Source organism: Lissotriton vulgaris, unplaced genomic scaffold (assembly GCF_964263255.1).
Source record: "Lissotriton vulgaris unplaced genomic scaffold, aLisVul1.2 SCAFFOLD_401, whole genome shotgun sequence".
NCBI classification, from domain to species: Eukaryota; Metazoa; Chordata; class Amphibia; order Caudata; family Salamandridae; genus Lissotriton; species Lissotriton vulgaris.
Genome location: NW_028254254.1, coordinates 1,021,970 through 1,047,540, shown reverse-complemented (window position 1 = coordinate 1,047,540; position 25,571 = coordinate 1,021,970). Strand labels below are relative to the sequence as shown.

General features: G+C 43.8%; 1 protein-coding gene across 1 annotated transcript; it reads left to right on the top strand.

The window, feature by feature from the left end:
* Window positions 1-613: 613 nt before the first annotated feature.
* Window positions 614-14,626, top strand: LOC147659609 (TLC domain-containing protein 5-like). Its single transcript, XM_086951610.1, has 3 exons — window positions 614-712; window positions 4,087-4,283; window positions 12,984-14,626. Exons 2-3 carry the CDS (start codon window positions 4,088-4,090, stop codon window positions 13,520-13,522), a joined length of 735 nt encoding a protein of 244 aa, XP_086807736.1. The 5' UTR covers window positions 614-712; window position 4,087; the 3' UTR covers window positions 13,523-14,626.
* Window positions 14,627-25,571: the final 10,945 nt, after the last annotated feature.

Sequence of the window (25,571 nt, the reverse complement as noted above, 5' to 3'; positions counted from 1 at the left end):
AAAAGTTGTAAAGTCACACAAGAGCTACAAATGGATACATTCTAAGAATCACATAGGAATGGTACTGAGTACAAGGGTCTACTACATATACTAGAGTTATCTCTCTCTCTCTCTCTCTCTCTCTCTCTCTCTCTCTCTCTCTCTCTCTCTCTCTCTCTCTCTCTCTCTCTCTCTCTCTCTCTCTCTCTATATATATATATATATATATATATATATATATATATATATATATATATATATATATACATAGACAAATAGTAGATTTGATCAGGATTACATTTTACTAGCGATTAGGCTGGAAAAGTATATATCACATAGTTACAGAGTTAACGGGGAAATAAAACAAAAGGGGTAGAGAGCGCCTTGCCAGCTATGCAGCTATGTAACCCTGTCTGCGTCTGCCTTTCTAATTTTCGGCAGGACTCAAATTCTAGTCTGGCCTGGCGCGCGTATCGAGCAACACAGAGCCTATTTATGTCGAAGCTGTGTAAAGCAATAATGTAATCATTGAGCTCATTACAAAGAAATCCTCCAGCGGACACGAACCAATCAGAGAATCGATGGGCGTGTTTTAACCAGAAGGCAGCCGTGCAAGCGTAGTTTCCGCCAATCACAGCCTTTGATGACGCGAACCTGTAGGAGGATTTCACAGGAAGCGACGCGCTGGTGACGAAGGGTGCGGGCCGGAAAGAGGGTGCAGCTAATTTAGCAGGTACATTCTGAGCTAGCGGTGTCCTCTACTGGGTTCTGTGCACTGGACGAGATGTCCCGACCTAGCTTTCTCAACCACATTGTGCCGGACAGGCCCAGTGTGGGCCTCTGGGATATATATATACGCCCCGCTGATTTGCCCACCCATTGCGCCCGGAGCAAGGCAACACTCAGAATAAAGCCTGATCTGGCGTCTGCCGGTCTTTGACTCCTGCTCCCGGCCCTAGACTTATTTTGACTGGACACCTATTCCCGCAGTGTGGAAGCGTGTTTTAACGATTTATTGCTTAATAAAGGGGGTCTCCGCAAGCCAGCGTTTGCTCTCGGTTTGCAATGAAGTCTAAAAGAGTAAACCCGTGTTTTCAATACAATGTACGTGACCGTTGCCTGTCAGGCCGTATTTATGTCTTTTGTGTAGTTCAGATAGGATATTTGAAATTTTAAATCTGTGCAGTTGAGGTTAGGTAATTTGCTATTCTATCACCTACTCTGGGAGAAGGAATATATTCGAGGACGAGATCAGTGAGTACTAACTTACTGTCAGAAGCTCGTGGTGGTGGGGAGGTGATGGATAACGCAGGTAGAATAGTTATGCTCCTTGGGTCTGGGACGTGGTGCAGGGTGCACTGAAAATGACTTGTTATAAGCCATGGGTACTCACAAACATTTGCCCAGGGGCTTCAGACCATGGTCTGTGGTGTGCCCGATGGCCGCAATAATGGCAGCACGGTGGGTGGAAGTTTGTGAGGGGTTAAAGTGGGCATAGGAAAGCAAATCACATACATGTAGTCAGCTGGATTAGTGGACTAAAATGTCCTCTGTAGGGATCTGTGTTAGACCTCATGGTCACTGGTTCAAATCTCGGTGGGGCTTCTCAGCCTATCATCCTTCTGAGGCCGATACAATGAGTGCCCTTGAGTTGGGTAACAATAAACATCTGCTATTAAACGCCAAGATACACTTGGGTAAACATGTGCTTTACAAATCCACATTTTGTCTGTGAGTCATGTAATTATTTTCAGGGTTTCTTTCTTTACTGCCTTCTAAAGTAAGTCCAAAGTCTCTAGAGTAGAGTCCTAGATTTGACAACACTGTGCTATTCTGTATCTGAACTGCTATCCCTCTACTGCACCTTGGGGTAAGCCTTTCTGCTTGCTGTTTTTACCTTGAAAGACAAAAGGAAGTAACCAGAAAATATAGGATCAATCCCGGCTTTTCCACTTGATCCAGCTATTTGATCCTAGGCAACTGCCTAATTTCACCTTACCTCCTTGTTCTTCATTATGGCAAATAAGAGCACCTTGAAATACATGAGTTCGGGATATATGCTTTACAGACCTCTTGTGTTTGAGTTAATAAACTATAATACCCATGTATAATAACAACCCTGACCACCCAGAGGCGTCCTCTTAGCAACTGACTTCCTTCTTAGTTCACTATTGGCACTGTTGTCAGGGTGTGAGGAGGGATAAATATTTCTACACTCATTTTTTTATTTACTTCAATTAGCCTGTAAATAAACACTTTCCCGTTATTTTAACTTATTTTTTAATGTTAGTGCTTTTTAAAGTAAACAGCAGCCAAGTACAGATTCAGCTGGGGGCTACAAGTGAAGTTCAGGAGGGCTGCATGCCCCACATCGGGCCATACTTTGAGTACCCCGGTTATAGGCATTGACATTTTATATACAAACAAGGTTTTTCGGGGGGGGGGGGGTTCGTGCTGTAGAAGTGCTACATACAAACAAGGTTATTTTGGGATTCGTGATCTAGACATACTACTAACATGCAAGGTTTTTGTAGGGTTGGCAACCTCTCTCTGCGTCATCACAGGCCCTCTTTCCAGCCCTGTTTGTTAGGGTTTACAAATTATTGTTGCCATATGTTAATCCTATTACATTAAAGAAAGATAACAAAGACAACTTTACCCTGAATGCATTAGATTTTTCTCTCTGAAGTTTGAGGCTTTAAGACACAATGTCCAATAAGATACAGAGTTGTGTCCACCTTGGGTATTTCTAGAGTTTGGCAAGATGTCTTTGCATTTTCAAATTAAAAAAAATATATGTTATTTTGAACCACATTTTCGCTTTGTCTCATACCAATAACTGGAGTTATTGGGGCCCCAGTCAGACTGCACATTTATTCTAGATAGACCAGTGTTGTGGTAAACTTTATATAGGCCAAGAGTCACATACGACCAGTGTTATCTATTACTAGAAAAATTAGTATTTCCTTTTGGCCAGGAGTTGCCTCTGACCCATACCAATTTCTCGAAATCAGACCTGAGGCCACAACGTAACAATTGTGGTACGAGAGAGTGGAAATGGATGATTGGGTCTCTGGATTACAGTTAGATTAGTAATTAGGATTAGTGGGTGTATGCAATAGCAGCTTTAATTTGATACTGTGAGGTGGGACAGTGAAGTAGGGATTACCAGAATAAAGATTTGACTGAATGTTGTGTGGCTGAGATACTCTAAACCGGAGAGATAAGTGGTGCATGAGTACAGATGGGAGAAGTATGAAGGGCTACTTAAAACAGGTATTTTCTCATGGCACCCCTTTATGGGGGCCAAACTGGCATTTGGCCATACATTGTTATGCAGCAAACTCAAAGCTGCACAAATGGAATAAAGAAGAGGAAGGGTGCAAAAAGTGTTTTGCCTGTTGGGTAAAAATATATTGAGATGGCCCTAGAGCAATGGGATTTATAATCTATGGGATCTATGGGATTAGAGGGAAGGACTGATGATTTGTGAAAGCCACACTGTCCTTCTGTCCATCCATACAGGTGTGTATTATGCTTACTTATCCTATCTCTCACCCCTTGCTTCAAATTCATACAGAGGTGCAGTATCAAAACATGGTAATAGCAAGATTTCGGCCCTTGCTCACCGCATCAAAGCACTTCCCATCTAGCCTAATGACAGACATGCATCCGTCCATATCACTCCCATGGAGAACAATGCTACCAATCTGCAAAGGAGCTTCGGTGCCTCATGTTTGAGGCAGTGTACAAATGGAGCTGTAGTGTGTTGGGTTTTGTGAGATAGACGTTCAAATCCTCACTGGCAGTTGGCTGAAACCAATATATGTTAAGACAAGGGAGTGGAAGATAGGATATTTAATACAACACTGGAGCAACCAATATATTGATTTTCAGTGTTTATTACTGTATAAGATGGTTGTCAGAGTGCTGGGGTCAAAACGACCTGATGTTTGTTTGTGTGTACATTATTCATTAGTATTGATCCTCCTAGGGATGTGACGTGCAGTCTCGTGCCCAGAAGATCATTCGTTGATTACTTTGAATTTGTTCTGCTACTATCGCTTGTGCTTTCTTTTCCCTCCCAACCTGCACCTCTCTCTTCAGGATGGTGTCGCCCCTGCTTCTGGTCGCCTGCAGTTTCATCGGCTGGTTCTCTCTGTATGCATCCTTTTGCCATCTAAACAAGAATCGGAGTTACGAATGGAACTGTAGAATAGTGACAGTGATCCATGGGTTTCTTATCATCTCTCTCTCTGCCTATGTTGGTTTTATCGATGGACCCTGGCCATTTACCCATCCGGGTGAGTTTTAGGCTAGTATATCACTGATGTAAACCTGCAGGTTTCCTTTTATCTGATTGCCACTTTTTTTGGTCCTGTTTCTTGGATGTATTCTTATCAAATTTTAAACAAGGAGATTGCGGTTCATTGTACCTTAGTGGTGTTGCAGGTGCACCACCTGAGTTACACTAGCGGAAAATCCTAGCTTGGGGTTTGGAAGACAGCTGCCAGAACAATGTTTTTCCTTTCTTAGCATCTCTTAAGACACTTCCAGCTGCTGCTCCTCACTTTGTTATAATAAATTCTGTCTTTTTATCGTGTCTGTCTTCCAAGGACTGTTAATGTTAGCTCATTAGCAACAAGATGCTTGCTTTTGAAAGGCTATCTCTTCACTTTTATCTATGGGCTGTTTAACTCATGATTGCCTATAAGAAAAGAAGGCAGAACGTGGGGAACTCAATTTTATTTTACATTTCACAAGTCTACCAAGTGGAACTATATGATACTATCAGCTTGTCCTGAGTTCTCAGCCAATAGCATGTTGCATTGTTCAGCTTGTAGATTTCCTTTTAATACTTTCATTATGAGTTGAAAATTCCAACTGTGCAAAGTGCTCTTGGCTAAACTGCAAGAATTGGCTTATTCTGTTATACATGACATAGTGGCACTTGTCAGCAATGTTTTAAAATTTTACGAAGTTCTCTAGTTCATTCCAAAAACTGCTCGTTTCACTTGTAAAACTAAACTTAATCTCTGCTCACACATTTTAAGAGGATTCTCTTTCATTGGCATCATTCACTGAAAACAGCACTGGTAATGCCCCGGTTACTTACCGGTAATTTTCATTACTCCGAGTCCATGTCTACTTTGCCACAGTAATTACTCATGAGCCTCCGGCTCCACACAGAACTCCAAGCATAAAACACAGCGCTCTAGTCTCCCTCTCCCTCCTCCAAGATGGCCCCCAGTGGCTCCAGCCAATCCCATAAAGGGATACTGAGACCTCAACTCGACCTGAAAAACCAAGCCGCAGACATGAAGCCACCACCAGGGCCGGGAGGGAAGGGAAACTATACTGTGGCGAGGAAGACATGGACTCTGAGTAATAAAGATTACCGGTAAGTAACCGGGGCATTACCTCCTCGTCCTGTCTTCCTCGCCACAGTAATTACCCATGAGCCGATACCAAAGCAATCAGCTTCATGCAAGGAAAACACTCCACAGAAATCATGCAGAGAAACATATTTCAATCACAAGAGGTACAAAAATTCCACAGAAACATACACCTCAAGGAATCCCAGCCGACAGCGCAGAAGAGGCAAAGGAAACGGAACCCCCACCCCCAATCTGAAGGCGACAATGGGACATGAAAGTATGCTTGGACGACCAAGTGGCAGCCCGGCAAACATCCTCCATGGACACCCCCGTAAAAGAGGCCCACGATACAGAAACAGATCTGGTGGACCGACCCTGAACCGGAAGAGGGGGAAGGTCAGAAGCAGAACCATAAGCCAACAGTATGGCCTCCTCAATCCAACGACTGACAGGGGACAGGGAGGGCTTTAGGCCCTGATGAGACAAACCAAAATTGACAAATAAATTGTCAACCTTACAAAAGGAAGAATTGCGTGACAAATAAACCAACAATGCACGACGCACATCCAACAGGTGGAGAAGGCAATCCTCAGCCGAGGAAGGACCAGGACAAAGAATCGGAAGAACCACTTCAGCAGAACAGTGAAACTAAGAATCCACCTTAGGAACAAATGTAGGATGAGGGCGCAATACCACATGACCAGACAAAACGACCAAAAATGGAGCAGACCGCAGGAAGGCACCCAGCTCACCAATACGCCTGGCAGATGCAATAGCCACAAGAAACACCACATCGAGTGCCAAGAACTTCAGGCCCACGACCCCCAAAGGCTCGAAAGGAGCCGACTGCAAGGAACGCAACACCGAAGAAAGGTCCCAAGGAGGAGAACATAAGACAGGACGGGGACTTGCAAAGAAAGCGACTTAAAAAGTCGAGCCACCAAAGAGATTTGAACCAAAGGCAGGACATGAAATGCCCGAAAGGCGGCCCATTGAGCCCTGAGAGTGGAAACGGCCAAGCCCAAAAGGAAACCAACATTAAAAAAATCCAGAATACGAGCAGGGTCCAAAGAATCCAACGACAGCTCGTGACACACACACCAAGAGGCAAAGGTATCCCAATGCTCAGCGTAGGACTTAAGAGTAGAAGGCTTCCGAGATTGCCGAATGACGTCAGCAACCGCAAAAGAACAACCTGCATGCACCCGCGATCCCCTCTCAAGAGCCAGGCCCGCAGACCCAGGGACCGGAACACAGGCAGAGGTAGAAGAGGACCCAACAGAGGATAAGGCACGAACGGTAACGTCCAGCCCGGAGGCACATCCAATTCCAGCAATAGGGGACACCAAGGGTGACGTATCCAACCTGGAGCAAACAGAAGGACATACGACCCCTCCCTCTTGAGCTTCTGCAAGACTTTGGAATCAGGGGAACAGGGGGAAAGGCATACAACAGACCCTCTGGCCAAAGGAACGACAGAACGCCCACTTACCAGGCATCCCGGCAAGGCAAAATCGTGCAAAAGCAGCGGATCTTGGCATTGTACTGGGAAGCAAACAGGTCCACAATCGGAGAACCAGACATCCTCCGTAACCTCCCGAACACCAATCATGTGAGGGACAAAGACCCCATGGAAGGAAACACCTGGCTCAGACAATCCGCCACAGTGTCCTCCGGACCCGGCAGGTAAACCGTAGACAGGGACGCCAGGATCAACTCTGCCCAACAACAAATCCGACGGCCGATGCAACTGAGGGAACGAACCCCACACCCCTCTTGATGGTCGACATAGGACAACACCACTTGAATATCCATCCGGATTTGCACATGGTGAACCAGAAGAACATCCGAAAAAGGCCAACAGACCCAAAAGGACGGCCATTAGCCCCTTGTAGTTGGAAGAACAAGACAATACAGACCGAGGCCAAATACCCCGAGTCGTTGAATCCCCCAGAGTAGCCCCCACCCCAGCAGGCCCGCAACGGTAGTGAGAACCCGAGTGGGAACAACCAGAAATGGGCGGCCCCTGGACAGAAGACCCTCGTCCAACCACCAAACCAGGACCACTCTAACATCAGCGGACACGGGTATCAAAACACACACATCCAGGGAACAAGGGTCCCAATGCAACAAAAACGAGGGACACCACCGGATACATGTGAAGGCGAGCCCATAGTACGGTCAACAAGGATGCAGATATCAGTCCCTGAACCTGTATAATGTTCAGAAATCCTCGACCGGTAAAAAAGGCTGGAGGTTGCCAGGCAACCAAAGGAAACACCCATGTCACGCACCCTAAGGATGTACACCAGGAACCCGTGACGCTCCAGGACATGGCACACTCTCTGGACAAGCAAGTTTCCTTAGAAAAAGAAGAAGCAGAAATAAAAATGTTGTCCAGATAAGGAAAAACACTAATGCCCTCCCCATGTAAATGTCCAATAAGAGGAGCCAGAACCATATCAAAGACCCTGGGAGCAGAGCAGAGCCCAAATGGTAATACCTGGAATTGGTAATGACGACCCAGGACTCAAAATCTGAGAAACCGCTGAGAGTCGGGACGAACAGGGATATGCAGATAAGCATCCCTCAAGTCAATGGAAGCAAGGAAAAACGCCCTGAGACACCAGAGGAAGGATCAATTGAAGCAAAACCACATAGAATTTCTGGTGAGGGATGAAAGTATCGACCCACTTCAGGTCCAGTACAGGTCGAAGATCCCTGGTGCGCTCGGACACCAGAAACAGGATGGAATACACGCCCAACCCCACTGACCGTCGGGCACAGGAATCACCTCAATTATGGCCACCAGGGAATCTATGCCTTCCAGAAGTGCCAACCCCTACAGAGGATCCCTGGGACAAGGAGTGGCCTTGAAACAGGCAGGGGGAGTCTAGGCAAACCCAAGGAGCAAACCATCCGAAACCACCTGAATAACCCTTCGGTCCGACACAGGTACTCGCCAAGAGTCCATGAAGCAAGTGAGGCGACCCCCAACCGGACCTACACCAGGAGTGATCCAGTCATGATTTGGAAGCAGGAGCAGAGGAGGCAGATGCACCGGATAACCGGGACTTATCAAAGGAAGGAGCACCCCGGCCACGCCCCCTTCCACGAAAGGGTCGACCAGCCCGACCCCTCCTAGAAGGACCAAAAGCCCTCTGTGAACCAAAGGCACGGAAGCTGCCGGGCCGTTCAGGAACAAGCAGTATACGGTCTCCCGCTGTCTTCCTCACCATCACGTCCAGAGGTGAACCAAAAAGCCTAACCCCAGAAAAGGGGATCACCAACAGCAGGCTTTTCTGCGCAGCATCAGCCTTCCATGAACAGAGCCACAACCGACGCCTCGCAGCCGCAGAAGACCCAGCCGCTGAAGCCGTCGACTCCAAAGAGACATCTGAAAACAGGCGGACCTGTTGCTCCATCATAGCCAGGGTAGAAGAAACATCCACCCCCTGGTCTATCAATTCAGAGAGAAACTGAAGAATCCCTAAGCAAGGACCAGATAGTGTAAGATGAACAGGCAGCAGCCCTGAAAGAAAAATTTGCAGCCAAAAAAGTGCATTTCACCGCACCATCCACTTTACGGGCAACTGGGTCAGCAGGTGAAGAATCCTCTGAAACAACAGCCCCATGAGAAGACATGCCGACCAACAAAGAGTCAACCTTCACCGAGGAAGGGTATTTCGCAGAAAAATCCTGCAGCGGGTACCTCTTACTCAAAAAACGCAGAAAGGAACCCTTGCCCACATCTTCCCATTCATTCTCCAAGATCAAAACAGAAGAACGTAGAGGCAAAGAATCAGGCTCAGGACGCTGATACAGTGAAAACAGATCGTCCTCCAGAGGTACAACAGAAGCCGGAAACACCAAGTTCCCACAAATGTGACCCAGCACCTCCTCAAGGTCTGCACCTGCACAAAGCGACCCCCGACATCAACTTCATCTTCAATGTCAGAATCATCCGCAGCAGCACCATCAACCTTCGCCTCCTTAGGAGGAACAGGCACCTGACCATGTAACGCTGCAGACACAGCAGAATTGATCATCAGCTGTAAAAACTCCATAGAAGGTGCATCCCTGATTTCAATGAACCAGGATCACCAATTACAGTTGACACCCACACTTGCGAATGAGTGCAAAAACAAACACAGGCAATGAGTAGAATAACCCGCCTGGTAAAAAAAGGTCCTGAGGTTGCTAGGCAACCGATAAAATCAGCCGGAAGAGCCGCACGCACACTCAAAAACGGTCTCAGACCGTCGCGTGCCAAACAGAGCCCTGAATGTGCCCCTACCGTAGTAGACACAAGACGAAGAGGCAGCAAACACAGGCATACGCTCAAACCGGCAGTAGATAAGGAAAGCGAACGGAAGCCTCCGGGCCCCCATTGACAGCGCACCCGGCTGCGCAACGTCCGCTCAGCAGGACGCGCGGCCGGCAAGGAAGATAAAAAACAAAGAAGCGGCAGAGCAGGACTCAAGGCGTCCCGCCCAACGGTAGAAACACAAATACAGCCGCAAACAAACGCCACGAAAGTCCGCTAAGCAGGACACGAGGCTCGGAGGCAGAAGAAGGGGGAACGTTTTTTACAATTGAAACACATCAAATAAAAACGCCATGAACATACACAGTAATAAAAGAACAAACACTACTTTCCCCCAACCAGATACCAAAGGACCGAAGGGGTTGCTCAAGCAAGACCCCAGTCCCACTCACCTGACCAGCAGAGAACCCAGCACATGGAGAAGTGCATAAAAAAAGAACAGGTCGAGTTGAGGTCTCTGTATCCCTTTATAGGATTGGCTGGAGCCACTGGGGGCCATCTTGGAGGAGGGAGAGGGAGACTAGAGCGCTGTTTTTAATGCTTGGAGTTCTGTGTGGAGCCGGGGGCTCATGGGTATTTACTGTGGCGAGGAAGACAGGACGAAGAGGTAATGCAAAGTGTTTTGTATTCTGTCTAGTGGATATTTTTATAGCACGCTTCACAACATAAAGGTGCAACATGAAGAGCAGCAGCGCAACCTTCCCTAACACACAGTATAAGTAAAGCACGTGACTGTAGCAGAAGGAACATTACATGATGCTCTTGCACATACATACAGGACAGGTAGCTAACTGCATAAAGGAGGTGTGTAAGGGGTTAAAGCAGTGGTTCCCGAACTGTGCGCCGCGTCGCCCCGGTGCACCGTTTTGAGTAGCCAGGGGCGCCGCGCACGATGTGGGAAAGATAGCATTTGGACATGTGTAGGCAATAAAATATTATGCGTCTTTTGACACCTTAGCAGGGCTTGAATGCAGGATGAAGCTTATTCCAGCCGCAACATATGGAGAAGTCACTGCTCACTCATTTATTTGGTTTATTTTGAGAAGTTGAGTTTGAAAGGGACATGTTATGAATGTGCAGTGGCCCCTGCAGTCTCGTCGGAAAACAGGACAGCATCTGACTTCATGAACATGTAGTAGGCCCCTCGCAGAACAAGGTGATTTCAAATATAGCTACAACTTGTAAATGTAAAATACAGCCATGTATAATTATATCCTGGCTGCTGTTCACACACTTTGTGGGAAGTTGAAGAAACACCGTGCCTGATTTTATAAATCAGAAATTCCAGTGGGCAAACTCACGTTACAGTCCAGTGAACGTAACTAGGCACTTTCTGCAAAAGGGTGCGTGCAGTCTGCAAGGCACGAGTTTATAGCCAGTCCTTCAATAAAGATAAGGTTTACAAATGGATTTATTAAGTGGCAAAACAAGCTTGTTACCCCTGAACACAATTTAAGGGACATTGTTATCACTCACCGTCTATTTCCTGAAAAACGTTTCTGAATAGAAAAGTAATGCAAGTTTTAGAATCAATTCACAGTTGGCTCAAAAATGAAAAGACAATTTGCACCAAAAGCAATATTTATCGTAGACATCTCCGAAGTATGTACTCAGGAAGAAGCTGCTAGTGCCACATCAATTTCGACAGATGACAGACAGCAGCTTTGAAGCAGGAGCGGGCTGTTAGGCGTGGGGGCAGCTGACCTATGTGATAAAAGGCACCTGGGCAGGGACTGGCAGTGGGCACCCGTGTGGTCAATTCAAAGTCATTCATGTCCTGTGCCACACACTGACCTGGGATGTAACTGGGTCTACTACCACCTCCACCTTGTGCAACTGACTCTACCTTATCCATACCAGCATGCTACAAAACTACCTCTTGCCCGTCTATTCTTCCTGTCATGAGATTGGCTCTAACCCAGCCCCACTGAGCTGGCTGGATCTTACGCAGCCCTGTCTTCTGCCATTCATCGTGTTCTGCCCCCAACCTTACTGTCCTGCCCTGCCTCAGCCCTTGTGACCTGGAGTGTGCTTACTTATAGCTCTGCCAATGCTCGCTGACCTGGCCCCACTGACAGTATATCTTACTTGCTGTTTACCAGCCCTTCCAGTCTGCCACCCAACTGACTGCCCCATCCCTACTGTACTAACTTTACTAGGCGACTGACTTTGCCTGTGCACAGTGACATGGCATGCAACTGTCACTGCATCACCCGGCGTGCAGCCATCTTTCTGGTAAGTAAGTTGAGCTGACCTATTTGGCCTGCCAGAGAAACTTTAATGATCACCAATGCTTCAAAACATAACTTCCTCTGCTTGTCATCAATTGGAAAATAAAAAAGCGCCCCAATTAATTTAAGGAAGACAACTGGAAGTACTCCTGAGGTCGGGCTTACATCCCCCCCACCGGTAAAAAAATGGTGGGGGGCCACGGCCAACTGCTAATTTAGTCAAGGGAGCCACAGGTCAAAAAAGTTTGGGAACCACTGGCATAGATGGATGAGTGAGTGAATATTCAATTTTTACCACTATTGTCACTTGGATGATATTCCACCACACATCTTTAAAGTCTTTCTGCAGTTACTCGGAGACCTTCTGTTTGTGTTGATTTTTCGATTTCCACAAATTGAGAAGTAGCCATAGCCAACTAGGCCATTGTTTGTAACAGCCCGCCACAACCTAAGTAGCTGTTTTAGCCAGGCACCCGGTACCTTTTCGTAAAGGTTTTGAATGCTTGCATCCCAGGTGTTGTCTAATTCCAGCCTTGGTGCTGTACTTGCTCAAATGCTGAGGGCTGCCACTGGGCACTTGTATTATTTGTATGATTATCCAGCAAGACTACTAATACTGTTGTGAAGCTTCCCAATAACCGCACTGTATTGTGCTGCTAAATGTTCATAGCAATAGAAATGTTTAAAATATACTTGCACACCGCACCTTTAAAACTAGTTATTTTGATTCTATAAAGTGAAATTTCATTTGGTGTTTTATTGAAAGGTGATTAATTTTCCCAGTTTAAAAAAACAGTCTAGGTCTCTTTTTCTCCAAGGTACATGATTTGAAATGCTTAATCCATTAACTAAGCTAATGCTCTCCATCTAACACGGAAATGTGTATTTTGCCTCTTGTTTTAAGTGCCTATTGCATGTCCATTAATGATAAGCTCAGCTCTCTTGTTTGCATGACTCTAGTTGCTTGAATAGAATAACGCTAACATTTACAATGGTTTACACAGTATTGTTGCTTTTCAATTTAGCTCTGTCCTTTAAATAATCGCACTTTGATTTCTTTGCTTACAGGATCTCTCAATACAGCTCTCCAAGTTCAGGTTCTCTGTCTCACCCTGGGTTATTTCATCTTTGACTTATGCTGGTGCGTGTATTTTCAGACCGAACGGCTCCTGATGCTAGTCCATCACGTTCTAAGTATTCTGGGGATTAACATGGCATTGATTCTCGGCGAATCTGCCACCGAAGTCAATGCTGTTCTTTTTGGCAGCGAGATCACAAACCCCTTCCTGCAGGCTCGCTGGTTCCTGCGGGAAATGGGTCACTACCACAGCTTCTGCGGTGATCTGGTGGACTTTCTGTTCGTGGCCCTTTTCACCGGTGTGCGTATTGGTGTGGGAGCCAACCTCCTCTGGTGTGAGTTGGTTTCACCCACACCACGTTGGTTCGTGAAAGTTGGTGGAGTGGCTATGTACATTGTCTCTTGGGTGTTCATGATCAGCATTTGGCGATTTGCATGGAGGAAGAGTGTGATGAAGTACCAATTATGGAGGGGTCAGGGGAAAAGGAATGGCTACAAGCAAGGGAATAACTGTCGCAAAATACAGTAATGTTAGCTTAAAACAGAACTTGTGTTGTGCTAGTTTTACAACAAGTGGAAAGGCAAGGTTTAGAGCACTACTTTCTACAGAAAATATGCTGTTGAAAAGCAAGGTTTAGAGCTCTACATTCTACAGAAAATAGGCTTTAGATGACAAAAAGGGACAGCCTGAGTAGATATTGTAGCCTTTCAATGGAAGTTTATGGCAAATGGACACATGAGCCTAAAGTAATGTGGAGAAGGCACAGCTGAACTTATGAGATCTCACACTAGGAGTAGTGAGGTTTTAGTTTATGGTGAATTGCTATTTTCTAGTGGGGTGACCCTGGCAACTCCAAATTCAGGGATTTGTGAGTAATGTGGAAAGCTGCCTGAAGTGCTGTCACTAACAAGGGTACAGTGTTCGAGTCTTTTGAGCAACACTTGTTGGGCCTGGTCCACCCAGTTTGGGAGTAATTTGAGTCTTCTTCATCATTACAAAGAGGGGCACATTTGAGCCTCATAATAGAGCACTGGTCATCCACATGGAAAATATAGAGTGATCTTTTGCGGGAGCCTTCCCCAGTAAGACATACTAAAATTGCGGAGATGTATTATTTGATTGGTGCGATAATATCTTCGCAGAGGAGTTCAGAGCTGAGGACTGACGTTGTAGAATACTGATTAGCTGCCACTTAAAAGCCATCCGGGTTATCATAACACATTCAGCCCCAAAAAATATCCACCATCCAGAAGGGGCACCCTTTTGAAGTTTTATAAAAGTGAATCAACTTGCATGGCAAGTGAAGGAAGACTGTTTACACATGTGAACGATAAGCTGGGTTGGTACCAGCAAAGTAATCATTGTGAAAAATATGTCATCTTGCCAAGATAAGAAAACCTGTGTAGCTCCTTCATTGGCAAGCACGCTCACGCAGAGCAAATTGTGTCTACCTCTGATGTACCTCGAGTGCGACAAGTATTAATAATGGACTACGAGTCTTAAGTCCCTGGAGGAAGATGGGGATGCAACTGAACATGTTGTGATGTTCTTGTTAAGGCTTGCTGGGTTTACAGTTGAAGTGTGTGGAATTGTGGTTCACTTATGAATGTTGATTGTCAATAAATAGATTATTTTCATAAACAATTGTCTAACAAGGTTTTTTTGTCAAAATTATTTTAGAATTCTAAAGTAGAAACCACAAATTGTTATTAAGTTGGAACACGTTTGAATGTCAAGGTTATTGAATTAATTCTTACATTGGCGCAGCAGGAAGAGTTACTTGACGCTCCTGGGCCCCACTTGGGAAAATACCTGGGAGCAAAGTATGTTTTTGTTTCCATGTTATTTAGTAATATTTTGTAAAACAGCCAATTGTAGACTTGACATCTATGGCTACTGAGTTTTTAGTTCATCAGGAGTCAGGACACTTTTCAACTTATGATGGAAGATCACAGTTTGGTTCCCTGACCCACCTCTTTATATTCGCTAATTGTCGAGAGATGATTTTCTACTATTTTGGCTTTTTGGAAGTTTAAAAACACTCAAATACCATTGTGTTTCATCAGCGTTTCTGTATTGTCTAACATTTTACTTAATAAAACCTTTCTGTATTCAGACCAGGAGTTCTCTAAAAGCACATCAGATTGTGCGAAATGTCCCTTCAATGACATTCTGAAATTCATCACCAGTTTCAGATTTCAGTGAGCAAATTCGCATTTGAAATCCCTTAAAAACGAAAAACAGGCTTGCCTAATTTGAATGTATTTCTCTGCTGATTGGTGTTTTAATTTTCTGTCTGTTTTTGGATAATTGGGTTTTTCATTGTAAACTTGAAAAATTGTCATACTTAAAATGGCCCGCTTTTCTGCTGGGAGGAGGGGGGGGCTAATCGTTTCCTTTTTAGGTCGAAGCCTAGCGTAACACTGCGCAGCAGTGTTTGCGCAGCCGAAGATTTAATGATTTGGAGTAGGGTCTTAAACCCGCCCCTCTTCTCCATTGGCTGGCTTCCTAAACTGAGGCCAGCCATTGGAGCAGAGGGGCGTCACTCCATTTCAGCCCCGACCTTTTCGGATTTGGGGGGGTGTTTTTTCGTTTCTTTGGTCGTCACTCAACAACAAAAAAAAACACGTCCCCGATTCCGAAAATCTCGGCGCTTTGCGGCAGCCATTTCTGCCCGACCGCCGCACCTCCATAACAAGCAAAAAGCAAGACATGACATTTTAATGCAAATAATATGAACGTATGAAAAAATGAAGAGAAATATACTGCATTGCTAAATTTTTGTACGTTAACATTAAATATACCCCAAACATCAGAATTGCCCATTACAAAGTCTTAACCAAAATTATCAACTCCGTTTACAATATCTGTGCAGATTGGTGCTTTCTTTCAGTGTTTTCCGCGCAACTGAACTGTTGAACACAAGAAAAAAACGCTGCTCCGCCTTCATCATACCTGCCTTTGAGTAGCCCTTTGCCCCGTTTCTATGTTGCTGACAGCGAGACGCTGCTCTAGACCATTTTCACCTCTCAGGCATTGCTCGATCGTGCTTGCAGGATCTTTGACACCCGTCCCTGAGTGCACTGTTTCTTGCAGCACTTTGGACTGATGTTCAGCAAGAAACATGATTACATTATAATTGATGTTCTATTACAACTAAGAGTTGTGGTGCTTTCGAGCATTTAGGATTAAAATGAGCTTTTCTGACTTTTTTTGTCCAATTTGCCTTTAAGTCACCCTGAGTCATGTACTGATCGTCTCTGTGTTTCTCATATTCCCCTACTATGGGAAGTACCAGGAAAAGATCAAGCAACTACGCAGGTGTGGGCTCTGGCAGCAGTGGGGTGAATAGTGGATACTGTTACAAGAGTGTTGGGAAGGGCAGAGTGGCTCATAATGAAGCACAGTTCAGCTAGAAAAGAAACACAAATCAAGTCCTTTCTTCATGCTGATGTGAATAAAGGAATTATAACGACACAATGAAGTGGAGGGGTTAATAAAGGAAAAGGTTAATAAAGGCAAAGCCATCAAAGGTGTGGAAGAGTAATTATTGAACTCCGAATGAAATAGTATTTACAGTTACATAAATCTGCTGTATTATAATGCGGATCCGTCAAAACTACTTGGTTGTGACGGGTTACAGAACCTTAGGCAAAACAATACGAGGAACATTAATTTTGAATTATTTTAGTGTGGTCATGTGTGCATTAATTGCATTTCATCTAAATAAAAATGGGTTTATGAACTAATTTTATTTTGGCTACTAGCTATTCTCGGGTTCATAGGATATATGTTTCTTTCATTATTGGGTAATAGAAATAAACTGATAAAAATGTGGTGGCTTAAATGTCTTAATAACAACTGAGTGTATTTTCTGTTCTATAAGCATCCCACTGAAATCGCGAGCTTGGCTCAAACTTGAGTCCCCATATTTCTGCCCAGTTTCATGGTTAAAGGTAATTTTATCGATAGTATTCAAATTTCCTTACAATGCATCACAATTACGGCAGTGAGTGGACTTGTGTTTCTGCTAATTTTGGAGATGCAATGACATGCTCCATGCCTGAGAGCAAGATGTGGGTATTGCCTTTATTTGGGGTTGGCTGAACAGTGGTGTCACATACATCTCGACCCCAACGGCTGTTAGTATGTGTTATATTTTATGCTATCACATTCCTTTTCAATGTTGCTTCACAGAGTGCTTTTTAGCCCCAAACCTCCGCCAGCGTCCATTTAATCTCCGTGGAGTGATCAACATTTCATGGGGGGCCTGTGCACTAGTAATCCATTGATCGCTTTGACTGCAGGTTTTAATACGATCTCTGATGGGTGAATAGATACAGTATTTATGCTTTGTCTACCCAGGCTAGACATACAGGAAACAAAAACATCACTTTTTGCTACATTAATTCTTTTCCTAATAATAACGGTCATAAAATAATGAATGTGGAGGGGCTTGTGCAGAAATAGCAATATGTTCAAACATGCCGGTCAGCCTTCCTTTAAGGGGGCCGCAGCCGTGATATGTACGCATGAAGTGTCAGGTGTATCAGACCCTCGGCTAGAGGGGCTGGCCCTCAACTCTGCCATGTATGTTTATCAAACGCACTGCACTGGAAACTGAAGGTTTGGCCGTTAATATACTAAGAAATGACCCTCCACACAACTTTGAACAGTCGGTCTCCCTGCATTGGGTTGCCGGGCAGAGGTTAAAGGACACTATCGGGGGCAGCTGCAAGTCGGAGGCACAGCCGTCTACACTTCACACTCAAGCAATGCTATCTATAGCCAGAGGCGCTATGCACGAACTCGCCGCTGATGGTCGCTCACGCAGCTCCCCATGAGCGCGAATTCTCGCACGGCCCTCTTAAGCCGGACGATCATGCTTTGGGGGTCCTCGGCGCCATGGATCCGGAGCAGATCCTTGGACGGCGGCAAGGAGCAGGTCTGAACTGTGCTCTCTGAGCTCACCTGCTCCAAAGTGTTTACCTTCTGGGATGGGGCTGGGGTGTGCCAGGAGGCGTAAGTGAAGTGCAGCAGGCAGCCCAGCCCGTTTAACTCCTTCAGCGCCCGGGTTCTTTTTTACTTCCCTCACTGCAAGGCACACCCCGGTGTACCGTCCGCCGGCGCGCTCCGCCAGCCGCTCTTGCACCCATCCATTCACCTTTGGTGCGCCTCGAAGTCTCAGCTCCAACTGCTTCTCCATAACTTCAACTTGGTTAATGCCGTCACATTATTTAAAATAAGCCTAAACAAAACACATGTACGTATATTAAATCGCCCATCCAGGTGATAGCCCTTCGTCCCAAAGCACTTTCGCTTTGTCCGTGTTTTATGTTTTGGAATAGTGGGCTTAAACCCGCCCTTTTCTCCATTGGCTGGCTTCCTAAACGGAGGCCAGCCATTTGGCACTGACTCGACTTTTCGTATTTTAATTTTCTACTTATGTCTGGCCCTTACATCTATCCGCTTGCTTCCACGAGCCTCCTTCCAATAGTTTGAGACTTTGTTATCACGTCTTAGCTCGTCCTCATTATTCATCTCTCTCCTAATGATATTTAGTGGTAGCCCATCGACTCCGCTCCTATCTTACAACTAAACTACAGCTAAAGCCCCATTTGTCCACTCCTGCTGACTCCCTCCTGTGTGCCTCGTTTTAATGCGCTACTGCTGTGTGTGTTAGCACATAAAAACAAGACCTGTTCTCTTTACCAGTGCTTGTTTTAATAGCCTCGTATTCTTCATTTTCCATGGTCTGTTCTCCTTAAATTACTATAGTGTTAGAATGGTCCAACCAGGCTTAACAACCTCCTCTAATGAGCAGAAATGGGTCTCTTCTTAATGCCATAATGTCTGATTATGGTTTTTTTTCGGGCATAAAGAGGCTGTTCATCGATGGCTCTGGTGGCCTGGGTTCTGAAACCCCAATTTCTGCTTGCCTGGAGCTATTAGCACAAAGTATGAAACAAGTGATCAAACTTGCATAACATGGTTGGTCCTCGCATTTACATTGAGTGTATTGCACAGAGCCACATGGCGGCAGGGCTTGAGAACCCTGCGCCCTAGCAACTTAACCAGCAGGGAACTGGTAAGTATTACAGAGAAATACCATTCGAAGGGCGAGAATGCTTCGGTGGGCAGGTGTGTGGAGAAATGCCAGGGTCGGTCATGTGCTTTTTGAAGACCCTGGGGGTTGGCGGTGAAAGGCTTTAGAGAGACGGTGGTGGTTTATGTAAACTTTACTTTAAAAAAAGAGGCTCCTCCGTAGGCGAGCCAACCCTAGGATGTAGTAGGGTAGTGACAGGCTAGGATTGCTGATTGTTTTGCCTTCGAGCAAGATTCAGGGGTATTTTTAAATTATACTATCTAGTCAGCCATAAGTTTCAGCATCTGAGTGGTTTCCGCCACACTGGCATGCTTCTTCATGAGTTAAAATCCAGTTTTACCCGGATACATGGGTTTATGCAGGTGTGCTGGTTTCTTAAGTAGGTACTGGCAGGCTGTTGTCCATTTCTGACTGGGAGGCCAAACCTCTATTTATGCCTCCATGTGGCGAGTTCGGAGAAGTGTTGACTCCATTAGGGTCCATCTAATTATTAACAGTTCTTTGAAACGCTGAAATGTATAACTTGTGAAAATGAAGTTATGGCATTGTTGGCCAGCTGAGCCAATGGGACATAATGACGCACAAGGGTCCTCTTATGCATGCCCCTTCCATCTGACACACTCTCCCTTGCACTTCACTTTCATGCATGTTTCTTGATTTGTGCAGATGTATTTCAAAAGTTCCTTTAGAGGATGTGGTCACGTTGCTTTTTAGCACCTTTGCTTTTTGTTTAAGTAAAATTGTTAGTTTGACTAGACCAGCAGCAGCAGATGCACATCTTCCCGGAGCTGGCTGACTGCCCCGTACAGGTCTCTGCAGTCCTTCCTAATGCTGGAGGCTGCCTTAGGGAGTGGTGAAGAGCTTCTGTATAGACTTTGCATGGGACCTCCGGGTGACCTAGGACTATCAGTGCATTTTGGGCCCTTGCCAGTCCCCTTAAAGTGCTTCCTCATTTCCTTCTCAGTTTCCCTGTTGGGTATGCCTCCTGGCGCCCTCTGTGAACCCCATTTTGCTTGAGGCTTTTGGTACTGGTTGGCTTTATGTGTGTGGCTCTGTGTGTGTGGCTCTGTGTCCGCTAATACTCTCTACTACTCTCTAATGCTCACCTATTGCCATTGAAAATGACAATACCATTTATTTATGTTTTCAAAGAAAACAAAAAATGCCATTTGCAATGCCAATAGCTCTAACTTTAACAAAGCTGAGACCATTGCATTGTAAATGCTTGTTGTTTTTGTATCTGGAGGGAAACAAAACTGCATGTTGGCGTGTTGCTGGCATGCATAGCAAGGGAAGAGTATGTGGCAATACAACCATAGCTGTCTACTTTGAGAACTGGGGAACCACGTTTGAGTCTCTGCGTTGTAGCAGCATCCTCAGATTTTGAGCAAATCACTTAATCTACCCATGCCTAAAAATGAACCTTGACTTGCGTAGTGTTGCAGGTGCTTGTGTAAATGGCTGATGGCCATTGGCCGAATTTGCGCTTCATAAAATTGCAAAAATAAATAAGATAAACACAATAAGGTGCATACTTACTTCATCACGATAATCGTGAACTACCCACACAGATCGTATGGAACAGGTTCTATTAAGAAATTAACAAATTGTCTTCCCATCTAATGACACAAACGAGCTAAAAAACAATTTAGTGCTGCTTCAAATGTATATTTCATTTACCTGATGTAGCACAAATGTAGTTCCACAGAGAGATTTTTTTATTGCAGTGGTAGCATCTCAAAAATGCTACTCTCCATAGAACCTTAATGTGTGTAATGTGCATGTGAAACCAATATGTGATGTGATGTGATAGGGCGAGTAGAATGACAACCCAAAATTAGAACAGCACTGGGCTATATGCTGGACAGTTATGTTTTTCACAGAGCACATTTCCCAACTACATTTTGCACGTGTTTAATAGAGAATTAATCGCTCCTTTGTTCAGACGCCTGAAGGACAGCTCCATGATACAAGGTAAGGCCATGATCAACTAGCCTAAAGCATAAGTTGTCCATCATTTAAAACTTGGCTGATCTGTATTCATTTTATTTTCTGTTTTGACATTCGCTTATTAGAGAGGAGTTGCAGGTTATGTGTTCCCCTCTCCCCTCGGCTGCTTCACATTTTTTTAATGTTTTTTTTCTTTTTCAGTTTAGTAATACAGGGGCTACAAAAACAAGATGGATAAATCGGGAAGTAAAGTCATCCTGAATATTACATTACTTCCTTTCCTTCACAAACCATGGCTTAAATGTCTATGTATAACAGGAAAAACTCAATGTAACAATTCAAGTAATATACATGATACAAAGAAAGAACAGTGGGAGAGTCAGGGAAGAGCTAGAAATGGAGAATCTAAAGAATTGAACTTTAGCATAACAGTACGATTCATGCAATTAAGGCAGTGATTCTTAACTTGGGATCCATGACACGTACTCTGGGGGTCTGCCACTGTTAAAAAAAATCAAATTAGCAGATTAATAAAGGATAGCTACTAAAAAAGGTACATTTAACATTTTAAAACGTCCTGTGAACGTGAAGGAATCTGAAATTGGAAGCTAAAAAAAGTTGCTATCCATAGCTGATTTGGGGGAACAGCTCAAGTACTGTGAACCATAGTATGGACAGCTGATGATCGTAATTAAAGCACTGGAATGCACAGTCTAAAAACATGTTGGAGGAGCAAAAAAATAAAAAACATATCCTAGAGCTTTTCGTATCCCTTTGCCTTTTAGAAATACATCCAAATTTTGAAACGTTTCAACCTTCCCTTCGAAATGTTGATTTTTTTGTATATCTTGTCTGTGTATTAAATTAAGATTTTATAATGTATGTACCAGTGTAATGTATACTTGTTTACTTGTTTCTGTATTTGTGTGCATTGCTTTAGGGTTCAAATCATAGAATTGCTTAGTGCCAGTGTCTAGTAGTCATTCATTGTGTGACCCTAGAAGATAACATTTTAAGAACAGCTGAATTAAGACATATGTGACCAGCGTTCAAAAAAGATTTCGATGGTACCCAAATTATTGAAAATGGTTTCTGAACTTCACTTTCCCAGCAGTTCATTCAACACCATTTAAAACGCTGGAAATGGAGAGAGTAAACTGTATTTCTCTCCATCCTTTGTTTTGCAAATTGTGTTCCATAACTACTGCTAATGAGTACCTTTTAAGATCACAGTATTAGTAACCATATAAAAAGTTTTCAGGTTTGTTTTTAGTACTTCATATTAGTGACATGCAGTCCCAAAACCACGATAGTCCAAGAATATGCAATATATTTATTTAAAATGTGATTATTTTATTAAACCTCCTGCAGGGTATAGTGAGCAGTAACTGATGAAAAATCAAATCTAATTGGAGGTGAAATGAAGAAAGTCTGTCAACATAGTAACATTTAGTTTTTAGAATGTATGTAGAGGTGCCACTTAAATGTTATTTACTGCTTTGCCGTGATCTTAACTGATGTCATCATTAAAAAAAATGAGTATTCAGTCAAACACTGCACTTTAATGGTAGTGAGGTCACCCCTCTTACAATGTCTTTTGTGAGAAATCACATAAGAGGTACTTTACGTTGACAACAGCTCTTTGTAGCTTGTGTGACGTCTAGTACTTTGTATGCCCATTGTGATTACATAGCGATTTTGCGTTGTGATGATGGTGAAGTCTTTTGTGGCTTTTGAGTTGTGTACTTGAAAAGAGAGAGGAAGACACGGAGCGGGAAGTAGGTCCAGTGACTTGTGCTCCCGAAAGTTGGATAGTTTACTAAAGAGAGTCACTGTTCCTGAGAAAGTGAGTGTGGGGGAAGTCATTTTAGAGAAAGGTGGGAAAACGTCTGAGAGACTTTTACTTGATGCCCTCACACACCTGGAAGAATGTCATGCTTCATCATTGTCTTACAAACAGGTTGCACCTCGGCACTCTAAAATTTAAGTTAGAAAATTTGTAACATTTGATATTGACTGCAATAACCTACAGACGGTTCAAGAATTTCTAAGGGGCAAGGTTCGAGCACATTATATACCAGGTGTATTGAAAGACAGCCAGTTCTTATTACACCTTCTACTACTTGATACCACGCAAAATTCTAAAGGGGATAGATCTCTGACTAACGATATTCAGATTTCATTCCATTATGAAACCCTAAAACAAGAGAATAACCAATTGGTTCATTGCTGGATCAACTTTCGAAAACTCAGAGAGTAAGGCTTGAGAAAGTTACACACATGTAACAAAACATGTGTCGGCTGTCATCGGCTTCCTTCAACCATCACGACCTGGATGGCCCTAGGACTAGGATCTCCAGCTTGGCCGTTACTCTTGTCTCTTGTAGTGCTCAACGATTCAGTAAATTATGTACTGACATTACATGTATCTGGATGTATTGAAGCTCATATTAAATTGAATAAGATAAATATCTGAACTTATGATGATCTCTTTTCCTCTTTCTGGTTAAAATAACAATGACCGACCATTGGGAAGACGATTGCTGTTACAGAATCTTTTGAGTGCTGGCCATTCAGTCGATATCAAATATTACAAATTGTCTAACTTAAATTTTAGAGTTGCGAGGTGCAACCTGTTAGTAAGACGTTTAACAATAGGTATTTATACCTGTTTATTTGACATCCTTGGTAGTGGGATGCCCCTGACATCTTGAATGGGACCGTAAACTCGACATATCTCAAAAATGTATATACATAATATTGTACCATTGAGAGAATTGGATGTGCGACTGTTCTCACTACCGCTCCATGATAGTATGCTTCATTGGGCGGTGTTCCTCGTCGGGCCGGTGCTGCAATGCCCTGTGGGTCCCTCGAAGGGTCACTTTATCGGAGATCTCTTGTTGATCAAGCCACATGGTGTGTGGGTCAGTGCTCGATAAGAAGTGAAAGGTGGGTTAAAATGGCTAGGGGGTATCAAGGGTGAGTCAATTTGAATAGGCAAGATCCCTCTGTCATGATTAAAAAAACCAAACGTTTAGGTGCTGCTCACGGGTATTTCAGTTCAATATAAGCTTTATTAGGTATGTACAAACAGCCATAAAAACAGTTGCAGATTTAAAATACAGTTCTAAAAACATTTCCAGCCGCCATACATAAAATATTCCATATCAAAATATATGTTGATCAATTGTCAGAAGACAATGCCTTTTCGTCCATTAATTGCTTTTAAAATATATGACGCAACATAAAAACATTTCCCGGGGTAATTAAGGGCAACAAGTAATTTCATAGCAGCATGGTGTGTCTCACATTATATTTTTTATAAAAAGTGGTTTCATGACGCCTGATATACAGATAAAAATTACAAAAGAGCATAAAGTGCTTTGCTTGGATTGCTCGTCACAGGGAGTAGAATCTAGGGGACACATTTTCATTACGGGAAAAGTGACTAAATGGTGTACTATTCCTAGTCTCAATCTAATCAATACAAAGCGGTGTGAAGGCTTAGTCACCATAGTCAAGTAATCTTGAATTCCCTTCCTAGATTCAATTGTTTGGTAAAATATTGAAGTGGATTGCTTCCCTACCACTCTAATGCGGCACTCTGTTTTATGAGCCAAAAATGAATCCTCAGTCACCTGTTTAGTTAAGGTTATCACATGTCCCGGGTTCATATGAATCTGTAACTTAAATAATATACTATATATATCACTGATTTATTTTAACCATGGAATACGTTTTTTTATCCAATAGTAAGCAGTCTTTAATAATGGATTTAGTTAAATTAGTTTCATCTTTGGCCCTAATAGATATCCATACCAGCAACGACCTCATATCGGCAGCAATCAGATCGGCTAGGTATATTAGTCCTACTTCTTGATGTGTTGTTTCAGCTGAACGCTGCAGAATCTGGCTACAGTTATGGCCCCACTCCCGTGCATCATATAGGGCGATGGCAATGCATGTAGTCTTAATATTTGCTAACTTTTCACTAACAGGGCGATGCCTAGTTTTGATGTGAATCTAAAAACCCCATGAGCACTCTTAGTCATCTTAGTTCGGACATTAGTTAATTCATGAGTCCAAATCCCATTGCCCGAATAGGTTACTCCCAGGTAGCAAAAAGTGTTAACGGTTTCTACTGGGGTGCTATCAATCTAAAAGGTTTTTACATTTCTTTGGTTTAGGGCCGCATACCATAGTAAAAGTTTTTGTTTTATTAATGATCAGTTTCCTTGCAGCAATGAAATTCCTAAAAGTATCCATTAATCGTTGTAGGCCAACCGGGGTCCTAGGAAGCAGTACAGCATCATCTGCATATAGCAGGACAGGCGTGGAACTACCAGCAATTTGAGGAGCACCCATCTGCACCAACTGCAAAACCTTATCATCCTCATTTATAAATAATGAAAAAAGGAGTGGGGCGAGGACACAGCCCTGATGAATACCTCGTTTTACATCAAAATTTGGTGTACACTCACCCTGCTGCCCATATCGCACCTTGCATGATAACATCTC

Coding starts and splice junctions, on each gene's coding strand:
- LOC147659609 (XM_086951610.1), top strand. CDS start 4,088: ATGGTGTCGCCCCTGCTTCTGGTCGCCTGCAGTTTCATCGGCTGGTTC. Junction 4,284..12,983: donor CTGGCCATTTACCCATCCGG/GTGAGTTTTAGG, acceptor CTTTGCTTACAG/GATCTCTCAATACAGCTCTC.